The sequence below is a fragment of the Ipomoea nil genome, unplaced genomic scaffold (genome assembly GCF_001879475.1).
Source record: "Ipomoea nil cultivar Tokyo-kokei standard unplaced genomic scaffold, Asagao_1.1 scaffold0382, whole genome shotgun sequence".
Classification (NCBI taxonomy): Eukaryota; Viridiplantae; Streptophyta; class Magnoliopsida; order Solanales; family Convolvulaceae; genus Ipomoea; species Ipomoea nil.
This window is the reverse complement of record NW_017616810.1, coordinates 1,187,056-1,208,614: the sequence shown is the minus strand read 5'-3', so window position 1 is coordinate 1,208,614 and position 21,559 is coordinate 1,187,056. Positions and strand designations below refer to the sequence as shown.

Genomic DNA, 21,559 nt, shown 5'->3' with positions numbered 1-21,559 from the left:
AAAATATAAAAGAATAACTAATTGAGTGATATTCTACCATTATATATTTTCATCCAAGTAACCCGTCCTGATGGAGAAGATGTTAGCTCTAGACGAAGATGAACAAGATTGTGTTGTCACTACTAATGTTGTCTACAAAGAGGTTTCAATAATGTGTAAATATAATCGGTGATATTAATTTTTTTTTTCCTAAAATGAAAAAATTGCTATATATCTAGACATAAAAATATATCTTCCATACAAATGAATAAGGATAACAATTCATTTCTATAACTGAGTTGTTAGAGAACAAGCACATTTGCCTAATGTATGAAAATACTAAACAATGATAAATAAAATCTTCAAAATTATAGGACCGCATGCGTATATCTAGACATTAGCTATTAATTTGAGCAATTATTTGCACAAATTCAAGCAATGATAACATCAAAATATATAAACGATTCAAATCATATCTTTAATTGCACTATATAATATTTGATGTTCTAATTTAAATAATTATATATCGATTCATATATTCTTAATATATTACAACAAATCCATTCCGTGCATCGCACGGGTGCAAATACTAGTATATCCTAATACAAATGAGTCTTAAAATTTAATTCTTACCATTAATTAAATTTAATTGGATGATTGAGATGGGATCTCATGAATAAGGTGATCTTACTGGATCCAACCTATATATATATATATATATACCAGTTTGGTAAGTTGGTTTCTTTCTCTTTAATTTTTTATATATATAACCACACGAGAATGAGAATATGTCATGAGAATAAATCTTATCCGTTTATCCCTAATAATAATAATAATAATAATAATAATAATAATAATAATAATAATAATAATAATAATAATAAAAGATGGAGATAATAAAAATAAAAAAAATAAAAATAAAAAGAGGCAGAAATATATATGAAAATAATTTTCTTAATTTCCCTACTGAGGCTCGATCCCGCAACCTCCCTCATGATGAAGTAATTTGGTGTCATTAAATTACAAGATCCTTAGCACGGTAATATGAAATTTAGATTTCCTCTGTAAAAATATCGAAGTAACTATCCTCTTACATACAACAATAATTAAGAAACTTATGACTCAAACATTATAGATATGTAAGAAATCTGTGTAATAAAAGCATTCAACCAATAATGTCAGCCATTATGCATGGAACCAGAGTTTAGACTTTTGCATTAAATAAAATGATAAATTAAATGTTCATTTTCCAATTGCAACCCAACTCCGTCCAAACCGCTTAACCAGCCCTGTGCCTTCCATTTTTATTCATTCCAAGTGCATTAGCATCATCTGTTCGTCCAAATGGCGGCGATGATGATTATATTGCTATTTAGGGGAATGTTTTCTTCTTCTCCTCCTCCGGCGGGCACTTTACCTTCAGCGGCTTGCCACACAATTTTGGATTACCTGATATATACACATAAAATATGAAAATATGAATAACTTTTTTGAGTAATGATGAAAACATGGATAACGTAATGATTGTGTACACGACTAAATCTCATGTTATGACTTTAGCGGGTAAAAGAACATAAGAAAATAAATCAGGTAAAATAAATAATAAATGAAGCACACATGAAATTAAACATTGAATAGTCCAAAATTTTCAGGTAAAAAATTCCTAACCTGCAAAACTGCCGGCGTTTTGACCACTTAGATGAAGCGGTATGGGACCTTCAAGTCTATTATTAGAGAAGTCGACCCCCAAATCCTTTTGCGCAAAATCCGGAATGGAACCCTCAAACTGGTTGTTCTGAAGCTTCAACTCTAACAGCTTTCCCAATCCCGTCAACGACGACGAAATCCTCCCTGTGAACTGATTGTTCGCCAACAAAACTCTCATCATCACATTCATGCCGGAAAACATTCCGTCCGGTATCTCACCGGAGAACCGGTTGTTCGACAAGAATAAACCTCTCAGTGAATGGAGTTTCTCCACATCCGGAAATGGCCCTATCAGTTTTAATCTTCTATTTTAGTGATTTTTTTTTAATTTAATTGTTTACTTTTTTTTTTCTTTTCTTTTCTTTTTATCATTTTCCTATTCCATGAACAAATTTGTAAATTTGGAATGTTATTGAGAATAATCTAAACCGTATATCCGACATCCAGGAACCATAATAGATTAAATTTCATAAAAGTTAAAGTTAAATTATGAGAAGGTTATTTAATTTGCAACTAAATATGAAAAAACATGACTAAAAATGATATTAATTATGTTATCAAACTTCACTCGAGACTATGACCTCATTCGATCATTAACAATTAGCGGTTGATGAATTATATTAGCAGTTGATAACATAAAAATGACTTTTAATTTAAGTATATGAATTTATTTTAAGTACTCAAGAAAATTTGAATTTATTTTATAACAATAATTTTATTAATTATTAATAATTACATATAAATAAAAAAATATTTTAATAATTATTTTTCATAATACTAAAAATAAAAAGTAAAGAACATTTTCTTTAAAATATTTGTTTTCATAAACAAACATATTAAAATTTAAAAAATAAAGTAAAAAATATCTGAGTTAAAATAAGAATTCAAAAAAAAAAAAAAAAATCCTACGACTTGATTTTTCATAATCAATTTTTTAGATCAGAAGTTATTTATCAAACATATATATAAGTAACTTTTTTTTTTTAAACTTAAAATCAATTAAAAAGCCGTTACCTTCGAAGTTGTTATTCATCACGCTTATGGAGCGCAGAGGCGACAAGGAGTTCAGCTGCGATAACGTCTCGACGTCGATTCTTCCGGCGAGTCCCATCCCTTCCAGCTTCAGTCCGGCGAGCTGTCCTTTACGGCAGATCAGCCCTGTCCAAACCGGAGTATCCTCTTTGCAATACGGGACATTGTTGAGGCTCCAGTTGCTCAGCTGCGAGGTGTTCGTCAGAGAATCCCTGAACTTGAGGAGGAGGCCGGGGACTGACGGCGGCTCTGCGAACGACGTCGTTACGAGGAGGCACGAGACGTGAAGCATCAAGAGCAGCTGCAAGCATAGGGACATTGAATCCATGGTGATGATTGCCGATTTTCACTACAATTCCGAGTTAGTTATTAGTTGACTTTGTGCGATGGAGTTGAATGAAGAAAATGGGGAAGATGAGAAGGAGTAGCAGAGGGAGAATTGAAGGAGAAGGAGGGAATATTGGGAGGTGATAGAAGCGAGGGCATGATATATAGATGGTAGTGATTTGGAAAGTGAAAAGTGAAAAGGGACAAGAGTGGTGAGATTGACAAAGGCCATTGAAGAATTATTAGCTGTTTTCTTGCTATGTCCGGCCGGCTTTATATATATATATATATATTGTTCTTGCCGGTTTGATAACTTGGTTATAATGTTTTTTTTATTATTTATATGTATTTACTATTTAGGATGAAACAATGTACATTTTGACTGAAACAACCGATGTATATTTAGTCTAAAATAATGGGGGTAAAATGTCATAATATTTTATATGCATTAATTTGGGAGGCAATATCATAATTTTGTTATGTTGATTACTACGAATTTGTAAATTGTCGATTTTACTATAAATTAATTGGATAAAAATATTTTCGTGACAAATCATGCAAGATTAAGGATAAAAAGTTAAAGCAATTGTCATATTACAAATTATTCATTTGACAAGAATCATAATCTTTTATACGTATTAATTAATTTGCTATTTATGAATTGATCAATTTCATGAAATTGCAAAACTAAATGGATATAGATTTGAAAAAAGAATTTTTTTGAAGGCCAACAAAATGATAAATGTTCAGTTTCCAGTTGCAACCCAGCTCCGTCCAAACTGCTTAACCAGCCCCGTGCATTCCATTTTTTTCCGAAGTCCAACAGCATCATCTGTTCTTCCAGCTCTGCTATACATATTTGACAATGTCACATAGTGCCCAGGATTTTCAGGCTCCAATTTTACTAAATTTTCTGAAGCCATAACTCCGATATCTAAGTTTTGGTGTGCTAAAGCCGCGGTAAGTAGAGAACCCCAAATGTGCTTCCCCGGTTCCACAGGCATTCTCGTGATAAAGTCGACAGCTTCTTCAAGACGACCTGCCCGTGTTAACAAATCAACGATACAAGTGAAGTGTTCCGTTCTGGGACTTAAGCGGTAGTGTTGTGTCATTCTCTGGAAAATTTCTAGCCCCTTGTCAACGAGACCTGAATGACTACATGCCGATAGTGCAGAAGTGAATGTCAATGAGTCGGGGTGAATGCCGGAAAGATTCATCTCTTGCAGGAGTTGTAAAGACGCTTTGCCCAAACCGTGCATTCCAAACCCGCCAATCATTGTATTCCATGATACCAAGTCTCTGTTACCCATAAGAGAAAACACAGAATATGCAGCTTGTATGCATCCGCATTTTGCATACATGTAAACCAGTGCATTCCAAACCGGAATGGCATCACCGAAAGTTGCTTTGCAAACATACGCATGAATCTGTTTACCGTATTTCAGGTCACACACAGGCAAAATAGTCGTAATTGTTGTCTGATCATTCTCGATTCTCATGTTTTGCATTTCTCTGAAGCACTCGATAGCCGAATTCCCCGCCCCTTGCTCAGCAAACCCGAGAATCATTGCATTCCAGGCAACAACATCACGTTTATCCACCAAGTCAAATACACGCCTTGCATATTCAATCTTCCCAGACTTAGAGTACATGGATACGAGGGCAGGTCCAGCTGATCGGTAAAATACATGCAATTGTTCCACCTTAATACCATATGCATGGATTTCTTGTCCACTCCTTAAAGCCTTCATATGTTGGCAGGAAGAAAGGGCACAGGAAAGACAATCTAAGTCGGCATAAATTTCTCCCTCACTCATCATATTCCCGAATATCTGAAGCGAGATATTATGTTTCCCTATTCTAGAATAGCCAGATATCAAAGTTGTCCATGAGACTATAGTAGGATCCTTGATCTGTTTAAATATTTCCAAAGCTTCATCACACCGACCAACACGGCAATGAGCATCCATCACAATGTTATATGTCACTATATCGGGCTGAAAACCCGCCATTCTCATCAAACCCAACATTTCCATTGCAGAAGCAAGAAAATTGTTGCAAACATATCCTGAAATCATCGAATTCCAAGAGAGCAGATCCCTCTCGATCATCGAATCAAAAACCAATCTACCACTCCTAAGGTCCCCACATCTAGAGTACATATCAATCAAAGAATTCCCAACATGCACATTTTGTTCAGCACCACCCACAACCACGTCCTTGTGAACCTGAACCCCAACTTCCAAGCAAGAAAACAATGAGCATGCTCTCAGAACTCTCGGAAACACATACTTATCAGGCAAAATGCCCTTGACTTTCATCTTGCAATAAGTGCTAACACACTCATAAAACAACCCATTGCGGGAAAAGAAGGACAAGAGTGCCGTCCAGGCAAACACATTTGGCTCCGGCAATTCATCAAACAAAAGGCGCGCAGAATTTACATCCCCGCAATCAGCGTACATTTGGATTAATTTAGTAATGATAAATGGATTCTCGACAACTCCATGTACAATTATCTGTTGATGGGTCTGTTTTCCATGGCGTAATGTTTTGGAATTGCAAGAAAGCTGCAGTAAGCGACTGAGATGGATAACTGAGACTGGTCCAGTACAGTATGCTGGCAGAGATGAAAATGCTCTGCAAAAATTCCATAATTTCATCAAATTTGAGCTCCCTCCTGCCCTGACAATATTATAGAGCTCCTCGTTGAGTTGAAATGGCTTCCCTCTTCCTCTCTGTTACCTCATCTTCCATAAACAACTTTCCGTAGGGGTAAGCAAACGGTAGGTCGGTTATACCGACCAAAAAACCAATTAGAATTTTTGACCCCCATAACCGACTGAATGAAATGCTATCACCGATCGAAAAACCGACTGTCGATTTCGATGAGTTATGTCGGCTACCAAAAGAACAAACAAAAATATAAGCATTGCATTAGTTTAGCACTAGTTAGAATATAAAATAATAGATTTACCACTTTTACATTTAGTCATGAATAACAGAAATAAACAAATTTTTAAAGCAATAATAAAATGCAGAATGGCTCAAACATTATAATATATAATATTACAATAATTTCTTATAATAATAAAGTATTTAGTTTGCCCATTTGTAACACCCCCATTTTTATAAACCGGGATATAGTTGAAATAAGAGAATTATTTATTGAAAAGAGAGAATTCGAATGCGGAAGCGAAAATAACATATTAATACACAAGGTGCTACCGCCATGTTTGGGCTGCCAACCAGGACCACCAAACGCACAAGCTAATAGGGTTCTATTAACTATCTACAAATCTACAATCTACAACATTACTATACAACTAAAAGTACTAAGCTACTACCATTCATGTAGTACTACACCTCTACAACGCGCTCTCAAACTAGCCTAAACTCCAGTCCTGAAAACAAGGATGGAAAACACAAAAACAAAAACATTAGCATAAAATGCTAAGTAAGAGCTACTCGCCCTGTAAAATACTTACATTTTCAGTTTGAAAATAGTTATACTTTGTAAATAGGTTTTGAAACTCGAATAGGCCACACTTTAGAAAACATTTAGCCAAAGGCTTAGAAGGAACATTTTCAAAAAAGTTTTCAAAATACGTGGCAACATTTGACCAAATAAGAAGATTTTTCAAAATAAGAGAGAGAGAGAGACTCTACAAGTGCAACACACACCAAAATAAGGGTTTAAGACCATTTTCCCAAAAGTATACACACCAAAACAAAGATAGGATTTTCTTTACAACATATGAGACTAATTACAACACCAAGTAATAACAACTACACTATAAACACAACTTTTGTAAAATAGTTTTCAACTCAACATCATAGATAAGGGTTTATATAATCTCAGAAAGGATTCTAAACATATATACTATAATCTCATAAACATTATAAATTATAATCACATTTTAAAAGGATAGAATTTATAATGTAAATGATTTTGACACAAAATATTTACATACAAATATTTACATACAAATATATATATATATATATATATATATATATCAACTTATAGGTTTCTCAAAATATATATATTTTTCACCAAAAGAATTTATGGACATGAATAAAATGCACAGAGGCAGTGTTCAACAGAAGTAAACTGACAGACCCTAATTAGCTCCGAGGGGGAGACGGCAGCCAACAAACTAAGTGACGGAACTACCTAGTTCCGTGGTCATAGCGGGACTTTGTGGCAAAACTAGGGAGTTCCGCCACTGAGTCCGTGGCCTTCCCACGGGCTGGGCAACAAAACGTCACAGATTTGTTGCCTAGCCCCTGAGGTGAACCTGCGACCCAAATAGAGACAAAACAACACCAAAACCCAGATAAATCCTTCCAAAAGACAACTCGAACACATTTTCAACTGTAAAACATTTATATACATACATATACAAAGATTTCATAGATTTAAAACCAATATAAGTTTACTATCTATAATGCTTGGAAACAAAAATAGTAAATACACACAGACCAAGTTCACAGGAGTTAAAGCTCAAATTCACATTGATAGATAGCAAAGGGCAAGGAGATTTTGGGGGAGATAAACACTTACTTCCAAAGCTTAAACTCTCCAAGACACAAGCATCCAACCTAAGCTTGTTGCTCTGCAACTTCTTCTTCCTTCACAGACCATACCTCAGCATCCAATCCCAACAAAACCCACATAAATACATCTCCAAAAACAGAGGAATGAAGGGAAATGAAGGAACAGAAGGAAGGAGAGCTTACCACTGGGACTTAGGGTTTCTTTTTGGAGAAGAAGCTTACCCGAGAGAGAGAAGCAGAGGGTTGCGTGAATGTGAAGAAATGAAACTGCGTGAATAGTATTTTGGAGAGGATGAAGGGGCTGAACAATAGACACACATATATATAGCTAGGGTTTGGGTTTAAAATTTGATATTAAGGGTTGGTCTAAGAAAATTGGGCCAAGAATATTTTTGAACTCAAAAAAAATTATTGGACTTAAAATTTAAATCATTTGGGCTTAGAGAATTTGATACTTATAAAATGATATTAGCAGGCTATAAAATAGTTTATTAAATCCCGGGGCAAAATAATTTGTTTTGAAAACATTCTTGCTAAAATATATTTTGGAAAATAAAATAAATTTTTTATTTTTTATTTGTTAAGAGTATTTTTATTAAAATAAGATGGTTTAAAATATTGGGGTGTCACAACCCACCCCAGCTTTCTCTCTGAAGCTAAAACCATTTTGATGAAGGAAAACATTTAAAGAAAACACGCTTTCATTTCAAAGAGTTAGACTACTCGAAGGAAAGAAAATGAGAAATTAAATTAAAAACATCGGGAGTAACATTAGTCAAGAATAATATCAAGATTATGAAGGCTACGACCTCAGAAATTAGGCTGTCACCTTGCACATAACTATTTTGAGAGGAAAATATGAACAAAGTTTGAAAAATGGAAAAGATTTTCAACAAAAGGATATTCGATTTTACAAGGGAAACAAGGAATTCGACCTCACAAGGTTACTTGCCCAAATGATTTAATTTCTTTTAAATCCAATAATTTTTCTTTGAGGCTAAAAATATTTTTAACCCAAATTTTCTTAACCCAATTCCAAAATCATATTTTTAACCCTAACCATATATATATATACTAGGGTTGCTATATTTGGGTCAATATTATATTTAGTAAATGGGTTAGGCATTTAAGCTAGGCTGGGTCAGGTAGTTTGGGTTAGAATATTGGGCTAGTAGTTTTGTCTCAAAACAACCATTTAGGTATATAATATATATATATATATATATATATATATATATATATATATATATATATATATATATATATACCCAAATAGTTATTTTGAGACCAGAACTACTAACCCAATATTCTAACCCAACCTACGCAACGCAGCCTAGCCCAAATGCCTAACCCATTTACTAAATATAACCTTAACCCAAATATAACAATCCTAGTATAGATATTCATCTTCATTAATTCCTCATTCTTCACGCAAAAGCATTCATTTCTTCTCCATTTTCTCTCTCGAATTCTTCCTTCCTACAATATGAAGGCATTTTTCCTCCTAAGTCTCCTCTTTTAGTCCTAGGTTCAAGTGGTGAGTTTTCTTCTTTCATTTATCCCATTCTCTTGCTAACTTATCTTGAGATAAGGTTATTTGATATGCTTAGGTGGTCGTCAAAGGTGGGTTTTGCAATGGATTTGGCCTGAGAATGAGTGTGATGCTAAGCTTTGCTTGAGAGAAGTAAGAGGAAGTTGCAGAGGTTCAAGCTTAATAGTTATTAAATGAATATATATTTGTCTTATATAAAATGAATTTTTATAGGGCAATTAGTACCTTAAGTGATAGTAACCCAATTTGTATTGTTATTTTAATTAAGTGTTTTTCTCAACACATTTCCTCTCTCTCTCTCTCTCTCTCTCATATATATATATATATATATACACAAACATAATTATAAATCAAATAGAATTTATATAAGCATTCTAAACATATACTATAATCTCACAAACATTATAATTACACTTTAAAAGGGTAGAATTTATAATATAAATAATTTTGACACATAATATTTATATACGAATATATATATCAAGTTTCTCAAAATATATACATTTTTCCCAAAAGAATTTATAGACACATATAAAATGCACAAATGAAGTTTTCACCCGAAGTAGACTCAAAAACCCTAAATAGCTCCGTAGGGGAGACCGCACCAACGAACTTAGTGGCAGAACTACCTAATTCCAATGCCGAGTTCCATGGCCACCACGGACTTTTTGACGAAACTAGGGAGTTCCGTCACTGAGTCTGTTGCCTCCCCCGGGTTAAGCAACAAAACTTCACAGTTCCGTTACCTCGCCCGTGAGGTGAACCTGCGACACAGACAACCACCAAACAGAGCCAAAACAACACCAAAACTCAAATAAATCCTTCCAAAACACATCTCAAACACATTTTTCAACTATAAAACATTTATATACATACATATACCTAGACTTCAAAGATTTAAAACCAATATAAGCTTGTATCTATCATACTTGGAAACAAAAATAGTAAATACACACAAACCAAGTTCACAAGAGTTAAAGCTCATATTCACTTTGATGGATAGCAAAGGGCAAAGAGATTTTGGGGAACATAAACACTTACTTCTAATTTCTAAAGCTTAAACTCTCCAAGACACAAGCATCCAACCTAAGCTTGTTGCTCTGCAACTTCTTCCTTCACAAACCATAACTCAACATCCAATCCCAACAAAACCCACATAAATACATCTCCAAGAGCAGAGAAATGAGGGAAAATGAAAGAAGAGGGGGAAGGAGAGCTTACCAGTGGAACCTAGGGTTTCTTTTTGGAAAAGAAGCTAACCCGAGAGAGAGAAGTAGAGGGCTGCGTGAATGAAGAAAAGAAATGAATCTGCGTGAATATGTCTATCTTCTGCAACTTTGTAATTTGAATTTTACTTCTTTATCTCTTCAAAAAGTATACAAGTTCTAAAGAAGATTAGTCTTAAAACTTGGAGCCTTCCAATTTTGACTTCATTACCTCCAATTTTGTCTTTATTGCACCTTCTGATAACGTGAACATTTGACATGTTCCTTGTTGCTTTGATTTGTCAAGTTAATCTACTAAAATAATTAAAATTGTTGAAGATCAACTTGACAAATCAAATCAACAAGGAACATATCAAATGTTCACATTATCAGGAGGTGCAACAAAATCAAAATTGGAAGGCTAAAAGTTTCAAGACTAAACTTTGTAAGAACTTGAAAACTTTTTTTGAAGAGATAAGAGCAAAACATATATATATATATAGATTCACGCAGAAAAAGTCAATGGTTCTTCTTGTCTGCTTCATCTATTCACTTCATTTTGGAGAGGATGAAGTGAACAATAGACACACACATGCATATATATATATAGCTAGGGTTGGGCTTGAAATTTTAGAGGTTGGGGCATTGGGCTAAGAGAAATGAGCCAAAGAATATTTTTGGACTTAAAAAAAATATTGGGCCCTTGAACACAACCATTTTAGAAAATGGGAACGAAGTTTACTTGCCCAAATGATTTAATTTCCCAAAGTTCAAAAAATATTTTTAAATTCTTAGACCAAATTTTTTAACCCAATTCCAAAATAATATTTCTAACCCTAACCCTAACCCTATATATATATATATATATATATATATATATATATATATATATATATATATATATAATTCCACATTTTTCACATAGCATCGCTCATTTCTTCTCCATTTTCTCTCTCAGCTCCTTCCATCCTAAGATATGAAGACGGCATTTTTCCTCCTGAGTCTCCTTCTCTTTTAGCCCTAGGTTAAGTGGTAAGTTTTCTTCTTTCATTTATCCATTCCATTATCCTGTTAACTTATCTTGAGATAAGGTTATTTGATATGTTTATGTGGGTGTTTACTCAGGGTTTTGCGGTGGATTTAGCTTTGGAAAAAAAAAAAAGCCATGAATGGCACGGTGTAAAACAGTAAAAGTGAGCAAAATCGGCGATGTAATACACTCACATTACCAATTTTGTCTTTTTTAAAAAAATATTTTTTATATATTATAAAATTTTGTAATCACATTTATATTATAAATAATTAAAAAAAATTATTTACTAAAATAATTAAATTAAATAAATATATTATTATGTTTATTATATTATTAGAAATGAAAATTGTAAAATATTTATATAATGCAACTATATATTACTCCTTATTTAGTTAAATTCTGTATACTCTGATAATGTATTTGCATGGGGGAATTTATATTCTTCTTTTCTGTACTGTTCATACTCCACATGTGATGTTGCAGTTGAATAAACTAACAGTTGTATATATTTGTTGGATACAATTGAAAAGTGAAAAGTATACATATCATTCAATAGTTAAGAAAGAAGCATATAAAATTGGATGAAAGACAGTAGTGTTGCCGAGCTTGGCATCAAGGAAGGAAGAGGAAGTTGCAGAGGTTCAAGCTTAATAGTTATTGAATGAATTTTATATTTGTCTTATATAAAATGAACTCTTATAAGGCAATCTATACTGTAACCCAATGTACTGTAAGTGATAGCAATTCAATTAGTAGATTGCAATTAATATATACATATAATTTTAATGAAGTGTTTTTCTTGTAAGTGAAAATTAAGTGCTTTTCTTATTAATACAAACTTGGTTCACTATGTAGATTGTAGTAATCAATACAAAACAAAAACAAAAAATAAAAAAATAAAAAGTTCAGACTTACCTACGGCATTATATCTGTATTTGGTTCCCCATTTTATTCATGGCTCCGGCTATGGATCTTCAGTGTTAACATTTCTATGGGTGACGTTTTTTGATCCCCTTAGCATATATGCGGCGGCGCCAGACACCAGGACTTTTATACATTTTCTATACGAAATTGACAGATATTCATCTATCTGTCAACCATTACTTTTTAGCAGAAAACATTCGCTTTTTGACGGAAAACATAAAGGACGATAGGAGGAGATGGGAGGGAGAGAACAAGATGTTTTGGATTTTCTTAGATTTTAGAGATAAAGATGGAAAAAGGAAACGCGATGAGCTGCGGACAAATGAATAATGGTATTAGGGTTTAGGCTTATATAGGATGGGTTTGGGTTTGTTGGGTCGAACCGCTTTTGGGCCATACGTTGTAATAATAGGCTAAAAGTAAAAATTGGAATAATCCAGGTTAATGTAATAGGTTGAATTTAAATATCAGGCATGGTTATTCATTTCTCAATATATATTAGTTGGCCCTTAACCGCTTTTGAAATCGGTCGCCTTCTCCGCCGTTGGAGATGGCGACCAATTAGTCCCATCTCCAAGACTCCAATGACGGAGAAAGCGACCGACTGGTTTGGTCGCCTTTTTTGATTGATGGAGATGGTGACTAATTTAGTCGCTTTTTTCAGTAACTTACTAGTCGTGTCTTTATCAGATTGTCGTCGAGACTCTGCAGTGTATTATTGACATGCTATTACATATTACTATTAGGCTTTTGAGTCTTGATGCACTAAATTAATATGTTGATGCGTCTAAGTGTAACTTTCAAAAATTTGAGAGCCTAATTGACTTCTCCTATAAAGTTCAAAGGTGTATTTGACCATTTTTCCTATAATTAATAAATGTTGGTTACACGTGCAAGTGAAATACTAGTAATATATGTTTTTTTTTAAAAATGAGTCAATCAATAATGAACAACTTAGATTGATTTACCTCATTATAATCATTTGTTACCTAGGGTCACAATCGGGATTTATCCGGTACACACCCTTAGATAATGGTTGTGAGTTTCCCTAGTAACTCTACCATGCTTGTGTTTGTGTGCACATAATTGCATGCTTGGAGGTGTAGCTAGAGGAGCTAGGAAAAAAAAAAAAAAAAAAAAACTTGTTTGGGTTGTTAAACAATTCAAAATAAAAAAAAATTATGATCCCATCTCCTAGTTACGTCATTCTACATCTATTTGGTTTATAAAACATTTGTTTTGGCAGAAAGTTAATAATCATATTTACAGTCAGGAGAGACTGAAGAGGTGAATTGATTGCTGCAGAACTACTTACATTCTTGCACTATCTCACAGAGCTGACCAAGGGTCTCTGAGATTTTTCCAAGGTACTTGATGAGCTTGTCGGCTTGGAGCCTCGCTAAATCAGTAGGATCGGGCACTGAATTCATCATGTCGTCATCTCCATCCTCCGCAAAATTACCTTCCAGTACAGCATTTATAAGCTCAGCGTTTTTCTGCAGAGTTAAAGCCATCATTTCTTGTTTATCTTCACCAATGGATGGCTCAGCCATGATGTTATCCCCTTCTTTGTTCTCGGGAGGTTCTTCTACCTTATCACCCAAGCCAGAAGGTTCGCCCTCTATCTCCATGGCGGAATGCTGAACCTTTGGAGGTTCCACTTTTTCACCCAAGCTCGGTTGCTCCTGCTTCACGCTTCCACTTAAGGCGTATCTCCAAGAATGTAAACTTTCCTCAGCTCTGCGCTTGCGAGTGTTGCTTCTTCGCCGTTGCTTCTTTGAGCCTAATGATACCCAAAGGAAGAGAGTGAATCTCATGATTAACGCCATTTGCATTAATACAACTAATTTACTATAGTATGGAGTATTATTTACAATCTTAAAACGAAGAAAGAAGAAAATAAAAGAAAATTTTCTGGATAATAAATACTTGTCAAACTCTGTTTCGGCTAAAAGTAATTACTAAATCACTTTGATACGCATTCCTTAGAGCTAAACATGTCAACCAAACACACCCTAACAGTGAGCGAAGGAATAATAACCAACTATTATTATTATCATGTGACTGAAGTGTATATTGTTCCAGGGGAAAAGCAAGTACTTACAAATTACACCAACATTATACATTTGAAAACACAAGTAAAACCACCATAATTGGAGTATAAATTAATTTAAACGAATATTTATAACCATATAACTGCACAAGCCACAAGGAGCTGCTAGTTATCAGTTCAGACCACAACTATAAACCTATTTCTAGTAAGCACTAGTTGCTTTGTTATTATTCCTATAGGTCTTAGTGTTGCTCTAGTTATATTGAATATATTTGCAAAGTGTATAAGTGCTCCCCGTATTTATTTTCCACCAACGATATGATAACTTGGAAAGTTGGAATAAACTTTCAATTAACACAATACACATTGCTCTAATGCTCAAAAGAGAAGTGTTCTCTGTATCTTTTTGAACGCTCTCTTTCTTTCCTATCTTTCAGAATCTGCCTCTAGTATGGAGTATTTAGCATCTTTCACTACCAAAACGAACACATACTTGTCCTAATTTGGCCCATTTTAACCTTTATTCACCAGAAATATTTGACATATCATTTCAGAACCATAACAGTTAGGTTAACAAGTCCTCTCTCTATCTTTAGCTCATTTCCTATGAGAGTCAGCACTGAGCAGCAACAGAAGTGTTGATTAATTCCCATTAAAAGAGTGAATCAAGGTTAGCTGGATAGGGCACTTCTCTCTAAAGGTGTCTGGTTAATTACATAAATCAAATCAGGATTTAGATTGACCAGACAACCAGTACTTTAATAAAAGCAGCTAACCACATTCAATAAAACAAACTAAATCAGTAACCTAAAAAGTTCAGTTTACCACTCATGGCACATTGGCATGTGTATGCAAGTAGTCAGCAGCAATGAAAGTGTTAACTAATTGCCATTATAAGAGCAAATCAAGGTTAGCTGAATATGGCACTTTTCTCTAAAGGCATCTGGTTAATTAAATAAATCAAATCAGGATTCAGATTGTATCAGTACTTTAATAAAAGCAGCTAACCACATTCAATTAAAGCAACTAAATCAGCAACCAAAAAAGTTCAATTTACCATTCACAGCATGTGGATACAAGCTGTTTCCTTCAATAGTAATGGAAAAGGTTTCATGAAATACTTTGTATATGATTTTGGAGTGGAGATTGATGGTTGATGAAATATTTAGAAAATGTTTCAACAGCAAAGATGGCTCTTAGCCAAGTAAATAACATGGTGGTCCGTAGCATAGTCAAAAAAAAAAAAACATGCACTTCAAATGAATGCAACTACTCCAGGGTCTCCACCGTCATCCTAGGAGTAGATTGTGTGCACTCATACAGTAGTTCACAAATTCTCACCTAAGGCATGGTTCTCATATGAACGCAAACCTATATAAGTATATATATATATATATATATATATATATATATATATATATATATATATATATATATATATATACACGCGCACACACACACACACACACACACAAATACTGTTATTTACAACAATGTATCTTTTCACATCATCATTAACATGGTGGCATAGAATGAACAGCCAAGACAATCAAATAGGGAAACAGCAAAGCCAATCCCGTTTCACAAACATAATTTCAGACTTCCACTTTTCATATACAGGTGCTAAGCTACACTTCTATTCAGTTTACATCAATCACAAGTCTCAAGCAAATAATGGTGCCAACCCTAACATTGGATCATACAGAAATGTCAGCAGCTACGCTAGACATGTCTTTGTAGTCTGTACTCTTTTTTTTTTTTTTTTTTCGAGTGACAAGGAAACCCCAGCCACTAACCGAGGGTGTGCTAGGTTGCCCATAGCTGACTAGTTCAAACTAAGAAGGCCAATAAACCGTTCCCAATAAGAGTTGAACTTGTAACCTTATGGTTACCAAATCAGCAGCTGATCAACTTGGTTGGGCTGTACATTTTTTTTAGTTTAGTGATTGCTAAAGTTTAAAGGCGGAAGAAGACAAGATCAACTGATCCACTCTAAGGGGGCGTTTGGTTCAGGTTATATTATATAACCAAGGGAATGTGACATTCCCGAGCTTACATTCCTATGTTTGGTTCATTTTCTCTGAGGGAATATAACATTCCCAGGGAATGCAACATTCCCTCCACATAGGATTTTGAAGGGAATGTGATTCCCTTCATTTTGTTAGGTAATGTAAGATAACCTTGCATATTTATGAATTTTGTCATTTTAATTCTAATTATTTAAAGATATATATTTTATGTTAGCTTATTATTATAATATTATTATTATTATTAAATAAATAAATAAAAGATAACCCTAAACCAAACATGATTATATTACATACCTCAATTTTAAGTTTTTAACCAAACACAGGAAACTAACATTCCTAGTAATCTAACATTCCCAGCAATATAACATTCCCTAAGGTAATCTAACATTCCGTGAACCAAACGGCCCCTAATTGTTAGAACATCAAATCGGAAGTACATAATCTGAAATGGCATCTAACCCTAATCCGAAACCCTTGCTCATTAGCTAAAGTGATACTGTATTTGGTGATCTAGTCTAGAGATAAAACTGAACAATAAACATGGAAATCAATTGTATATCAAAATGCAGTATTGGAAGTGGTGAACACAAAATGGAGCAACCAATGCGGCAAGCCGGCAATGCATACCTCTTTCCAGGAAGATCAAGGAGTCATCAGGCTGAGCTTCCGGATCACTGTCCTGGTCCGGGTCCGTATCCGCCCCGCCGGCGTCCATCCCCTGCATTTTCACATACGCATCAACGGCTTCGAACAACTCCAAATCGAAACCCTCCGGAAGCCCTAATTCCTTCCTTCGACTGTCACCAAACGACGCCGTCCAGTACTTGGCCTCCCAGGGCTTGACTCTCCGGTAATCGTCGAGCAACGATTCCCACTTGCGCTTGCACTGGTCCATGCTCCGGCAGACGTCGAGCGCGTTGCAGTGCTCCACCGTGAGCTGCCACTTCTGGAACGACGACATCGTGGCTCCGGCCTCCGCCTCCACCGCTTTGATCTCGTTCACCAGTGTTAGCGACTCCTGTAGCGTCCAGTCCGGCGCCGCCTGCGACCGAGTGCGCCGAGAACCTCTCTCCATTTTCCGACGATTCTTCCAAGTACAAATGTACAATCCAATGTAAATATCGAAGTGGAGAGAATCTATGTAGGATTCATGAAATCATGAGGCATAACCACGCAAATTATCCAAAATTTTGAATGGATTTACATTTATATCCAATGTTTTTCCATTTTTGTATTAATTTTAACCTTTATGGAGTGTTTGGCTGGGTGTAATTGAAATAGAATAACAACACAATTGTTTTAGTCTCCAAATTACCGTGTTTGGCAACATAGCATGGAAAGGAAAAGATATGAAAATGATCTTTTTGTCCTTAGTTATTATTATTATGAAAAATGTCAAATAAGTCCTTCAACTTTAACTAAAAAGCTTTTTAAACTTTTTAAATGTGTAATTACATGCATCAATAATTTATTTTGATGCAATAAAATCAAAAAATTGATTAATGACCTATTATCATATGTCATCATTGGTTCCGACAACCCGTCGACAAAATTTCAGACAACAAAGTGAACTGTAGCCGGTCACGGAGAATGAGACTAAGAGAGAATGCAACCACTGGGTCGCCTTCTCGCCGAAGAAGGCAACCACAGTGGTAGCCTTCTCAGGTTTAACTTATTAAATAAATAAAATATTTAAAAAATACACGAAGCACATGATGAGCGTTTAAAGATTTTTTTAACCATGATAAAAAGTAAACTCTACTTATGTATAATAGTTCACAAACCACATAATGAATAAAACAAAATTCATATAAATAGTAAGACATTAAAATACAAGTTTACAATAATGAATAATGATCAGATATCAAATGCGGATATTGTGCCAAGGTCAAAGTTGGGGTTTAATGATAGCCGTTAATCTTGCTAAAAATGACCATCCAGATTGAACACATGTTAAAAAAACGCGGTAGCAATTTAGTATTTTATCGTTTAAGTCAAACTTAAGGTGTCCGTGTTTCCTTCTTAAGGTGTGTGGTTTATTTGCTTAAGGTGGATCAGTTCTTTAGTTAAGAACTTAAGGTGCGTTTTTTTTTTGAAACTTAAAATGCGTCGGTCTAAAGTTTTAGATGTGTGGTTTTCTTTTTTAAGGTGCGAGATTTTTCTTCTTAAGATGTGTGGTTTGTGTACTTAAGGTGTGTTAGTCTAAATCTGTAGGTGCGTGATTTTCTTTTTTAAACTGCGTTGTTTTATTTATTAAGGTGCGTTGTGTTTTCTTATTTAGGTGCTTTGTTTTACTTCCTAAGGTGCGTTGTTTTCTTTCTTAATGTGCGTCATTTTTTACAATTTGCTTCTTTAATTGAAGACGCGTCTTAAAAAAAAGTTTATTTAATTACATCAAATTGATAAAGGGGTCTTGGTGTACATTTTGAAACAATTGGGGCTAAAAGGGTACACTAATCTAACCATAGGAGCTTATCTGAAATATTCCATAAATAGTACGGAGCATCCAGCATCCTGTCTAAAGTTCTAGAACGGGTCCCATTTTAGAAGCTTCGAGAGGCGGGAAGCAATTCATCGGATAAATGCGTTCCGCTGCGTCCATGTATTGTTTGCACTATCTCTCTCAATAGCTTCCTCCGATCAGATCAGGTACGATACTGTTAATCTCTTTCGTAGTTCTGTTGCTTTACTATTCCAATGATTGATTTTATCGGTGAATGCGATCTCGTAGCGGAAATTATATTGATTTAACCGATTACATGTATACATCCAGTGCAATCGGCTTACATGGAAGTATGGCGCAGTAAATTCATCTATTGTCACGAAAGAACTCCGTGTTTATTTGTATTGTAATGCATGTTTATAAGTATATGAATTGAATTTCATAGTACTCAGTTTAGAATACGCTCTGGAGTCTGGAATGTGGGGTGTAGCCGGCATTGTTTGTGTAAAAGTGCATGATATGTTGATTGGTGGAAGAGAAGACGAAAATCTACCCACATTTGTACTGGAAATTTTGCAATTACTGCAATCAGGAACACTCTATGAATTTAAGGGCATTGTCTGTGTAATTAATCTAGCACTAATTGCTTAGATCTGAGGAAGAGTTGCTGCGCATGCATATTTGTCTAATCCCTGCCTTTTAGGGTGGAGATGTGGTCTAATTAACCGGTTTTATGCAGACTACTTGCATACTTGTGGAACTTTATCAGGAAAAATGTCAGCATATGAAAATGTAGTTGTTGGAAAGTTGAAGCTAAAGGGCAAGGCTCTAGATGTGAAGTCTGGAGGTGCCAGAAAGAAGAAGCACAAGAAGCTGCGTGATCGTGCTCATGTGTTCCGAGTCACACGGAATGACCAAACAACAGGTTTGCAGCTTTCTTTTATTTGTCATAGCTAAATTTGTTTCAAATATGTTTCTTTCACTGTTATATGCCGGTGTAATCAATATCAATATCTATATATACAACTATACTAATGTAGTGCACGTTTTTAAAAAAAATGTATTGCATTTAGTTGCTTAATCATTGATGCCTGCATCTTTGTTGTCAGTTGCTCTTCCCTAATTGTTGTTAGTTTCGCTGTGTAAACTATAATTGGTTTTAGGGAAGGCAGCAAATCACCCTTGTAGTGGGTGCATATCTTTATCTGTGATCGACTAGTATTTCTTGTGGTTTTCAGTGCAATGGATACAAAGAAGATGAAGATGGAAACTGAAGATTATTGTATCATTTGCTTATAATGATATCAAACTGACCAATATTGAAGTTGCTTTCCAAGCTGGTGAATTTCTCTTTATCTTCTTCCAGGCTGCTCCTAATTGTATTGTGATAAAGCAGTAGTATTCATAGTATTACTAATAGTGCCAATAAACTGATAATAACATGAAGAAGATAGTCAGGGCGAACCTTTTTCTATTGAGACTATTTATTTCACTCCTAAAATCTATTCTTTGAGGGGTTGAATCAATGTCCTCTGGGTTAAGGGTGGGTCGTGAATCTCAAAAATTCTTATGAAAAACATAACTTTTGCGCTTACTGGTATTCTTGTAATCGTGTTATGCATCATGGCAGGTGGAAGCGGTGGGTTGTCAGATAACCTGTATGAGAACGACATAGAAACTGCGAATGAACACGACAGCCATCTTACACCAGCGGAGAGACGATACCTTGAGCAATGGGAGAAAATAAATATGCGAAGACTAGCAAAGGAAGCCATGAAATCCCACCGTGATCGAATTCAAGAGTTCAACCAGTATCTCGCTAACCTTAGTGAGCACTACGATATTCCCAAGGTTGGACCTGGTTAATGCTACTACATTGTATGGTTCAAAACCTGGCATTATATTCTATTTCTAAGCAGAATATGACTATGACTGGATGCAAGTTTAGTGATTTTCTTTTTGTAATTGGACAGTGCTTCATGTTATGGAGCTCTTGGTTTAGTTTATAGTCTAGGCTGAATTCAGATTAGTTTAGTTGATGCTAAATGGGAAAAACAAAAAACAAAAAACCAAATTATCTGGCTTATTTGAGTTAATTGACTTAATTTCTCTATCGAATTTCCCAAATAATTTAGATGACCAATTTATCATTGCATACGACCAATTTGGTTTTGAATTTATTACCTAATCATCATAAATTAATTAAAGGACACATAAAACAACTTTGTTCACTATAGTTAAAAGGACACATATAGCTTCAGTAAAGTACACTAGTAGAGATTTGGGTATATATAATATTCTTTTTCTTTTTTTTTGGAATATAATATTCTTTTTCTCTGTTGTTAAAATGATACATATGGCTTGTGTACAGTACAGTAGTACACCATGGAAAAACTAAATACTGTTTTAAAGAAGTTATATTAGATTATTTTTATCCTTACGAATTTCTCAGATTTAAAAAAATGAATTCCACTTTCACATCATCCAATTGCAAATCATTTCTTATTTACAGTACATTCATACAAATTACAAATTCACTTAACTTTTAAAAGTATACCCAATATATTAAAATAATATTAACAAAGGCGTTGAGACATCTTTTGTATAGGATTTGCAAATTTGCAAATCCTATTATTCCAAAAAAAATTATATACAAATGATGTGAAAAATGTCACATCATTTTGCAAATATGTATATTGGCAGGGGTAATAAAT

General features: G+C 34.5%; 4 protein-coding genes across 10 annotated transcripts; 1 reads left to right on the top strand and 3 right to left on the bottom strand.

Moving 5' to 3' along the window:
• Positions 1 to 1,100: 1,100 nt before the first annotated feature.
• Positions 1,101 to 12,628, bottom strand: LOC109171928 (pentatricopeptide repeat-containing protein DOT4, chloroplastic-like). Of its 4 annotated transcripts, none has more exons than XM_019321029.1 (3): positions 7,613 to 8,540; positions 3,778 to 5,947; positions 1,101 to 1,180 (listed from the first exon to the last, which is right to left on the bottom strand). In XM_019321029.1, exon 2 carries the CDS (start codon positions 5,706 to 5,708, stop codon positions 3,792 to 3,794), a length of 1,917 nt encoding a protein of 638 aa, XP_019176574.1. In that variant the 5' UTR covers positions 5,709 to 5,947; positions 7,613 to 8,540; the 3' UTR covers positions 1,101 to 1,180; positions 3,778 to 3,791. The 4 variants fall into 4 exon arrangements, with proteins under 4 accessions (XP_019176574.1, XP_019176576.1, XP_019176575.1 ...); XM_019321031.1 differs by lacking the exon at positions 1,101 to 1,180 and adding an exon at positions 12,311 to 12,628 and having other exon boundaries at positions 3,623 to 5,947; positions 7,613 to 7,680; XM_019321030.1 differs by lacking the exon at positions 1,101 to 1,180 and adding an exon at positions 10,199 to 10,358 and having other exon boundaries at positions 3,623 to 5,947; positions 7,613 to 7,680.
• LOC109171931 (pollen receptor-like kinase 5) lies at positions 1,190 to 3,068 on the bottom strand. The gene is made up of 3 exons (XM_019321035.1): positions 2,701 to 3,068; positions 1,648 to 1,974; positions 1,190 to 1,428 (listed from the first exon to the last, which is right to left on the bottom strand). The coding sequence occupies exons 1-3, from the start codon at positions 3,044 to 3,046 to the stop codon at positions 1,352 to 1,354; spliced, it is 750 nt and encodes a 249-aa protein (XP_019176580.1). The 5' UTR covers positions 3,047 to 3,068; the 3' UTR covers positions 1,190 to 1,351.
• Positions 12,629 to 13,444: 816 nt separating the features above from the next.
• Positions 13,445 to 17,583, bottom strand: LOC109171929 (trihelix transcription factor ASR3). Its single transcript, XM_019321033.1, has 2 exons — positions 17,030 to 17,583; positions 13,445 to 14,102 (listed from the first exon to the last, which is right to left on the bottom strand). The coding sequence occupies exons 1-2, from the start codon at positions 17,475 to 17,477 to the stop codon at positions 13,627 to 13,629; spliced, it is 924 nt and encodes a 307-aa protein (XP_019176578.1). The 5' UTR covers positions 17,478 to 17,583; the 3' UTR covers positions 13,445 to 13,626.
• A 1,371-nt stretch (positions 17,584 to 18,954) lies between these two features.
• Positions 18,955 to 20,874, top strand: LOC109171932 (protein FAM32A-like). Of its 4 annotated transcripts, none has more exons than XM_019321038.1 (3): positions 18,955 to 19,051; positions 19,585 to 19,770; positions 20,476 to 20,874. In XM_019321038.1, the coding sequence occupies exons 2-3, from the start codon at positions 19,620 to 19,622 to the stop codon at positions 20,709 to 20,711; spliced, it is 387 nt and encodes a 128-aa protein (XP_019176583.1). In that variant the 5' UTR covers positions 18,955 to 19,051; positions 19,585 to 19,619; the 3' UTR covers positions 20,712 to 20,874. The 4 variants fall into 4 exon arrangements, with proteins under 4 accessions (XP_019176583.1, XP_019176584.1, XP_019176581.1 ...); XM_019321039.1 differs by having other exon boundaries at positions 18,979 to 19,061; positions 19,585 to 19,764; positions 20,473 to 20,874; XM_019321036.1 differs by having other exon boundaries at positions 18,979 to 19,061.
• The last annotated feature ends 685 nt before the right edge of the window (positions 20,875 to 21,559 follow it).

Bases quoted from the DNA above. Each gene is read 5' to 3' on its own strand.
- LOC109171928 (XM_019321031.1), bottom strand. From the start codon at position 5,708: ATGAAATTATGGAATTTTTGCAGAGCATTTTCATCTCTGCCAGCATAC.
- LOC109171929 (XM_019321033.1), bottom strand. From the start codon at position 17,477: ATGGAGAGAGGTTCTCGGCGCACTCGGTCGCAGGCGGCGCCGGACTGG. The intron at 14,103-17,029 runs GTATGCATTGCC...GGGTATCATTAG, and splicing joins CTTGATCTTCCTGGAAAGAG to GCTCAAAGAAGCAACGGCGA.
- LOC109171931 (XM_019321035.1), bottom strand. From the start codon at position 3,046: ATGGATTCAATGTCCCTATGCTTGCAGCTGCTCTTGATGCTTCACGTC. The intron at 1,975-2,700 runs GTAACGGCTTTT...TAAAACTGATAG, and splicing joins GATGAATAACAACTTCGAAG to GGCCATTTCCGGATGTGGAG. The intron at 1,429-1,647 runs GTTAGGAATTTT...TGTATATATCAG, and splicing joins AAACGCCGGCAGTTTTGCAG to GTAATCCAAAATTGTGTGGC.
- LOC109171932 (XM_019321038.1), top strand. From the start codon at position 19,620: ATGTCAGCATATGAAAATGTAGTTGTTGGAAAGTTGAAGCTAAAGGGC. The intron at 19,771-20,475 runs GTTTGCAGCTTT...GCATCATGGCAG, and splicing joins ACGGAATGACCAAACAACAG to GTGGAAGCGGTGGGTTGTCA.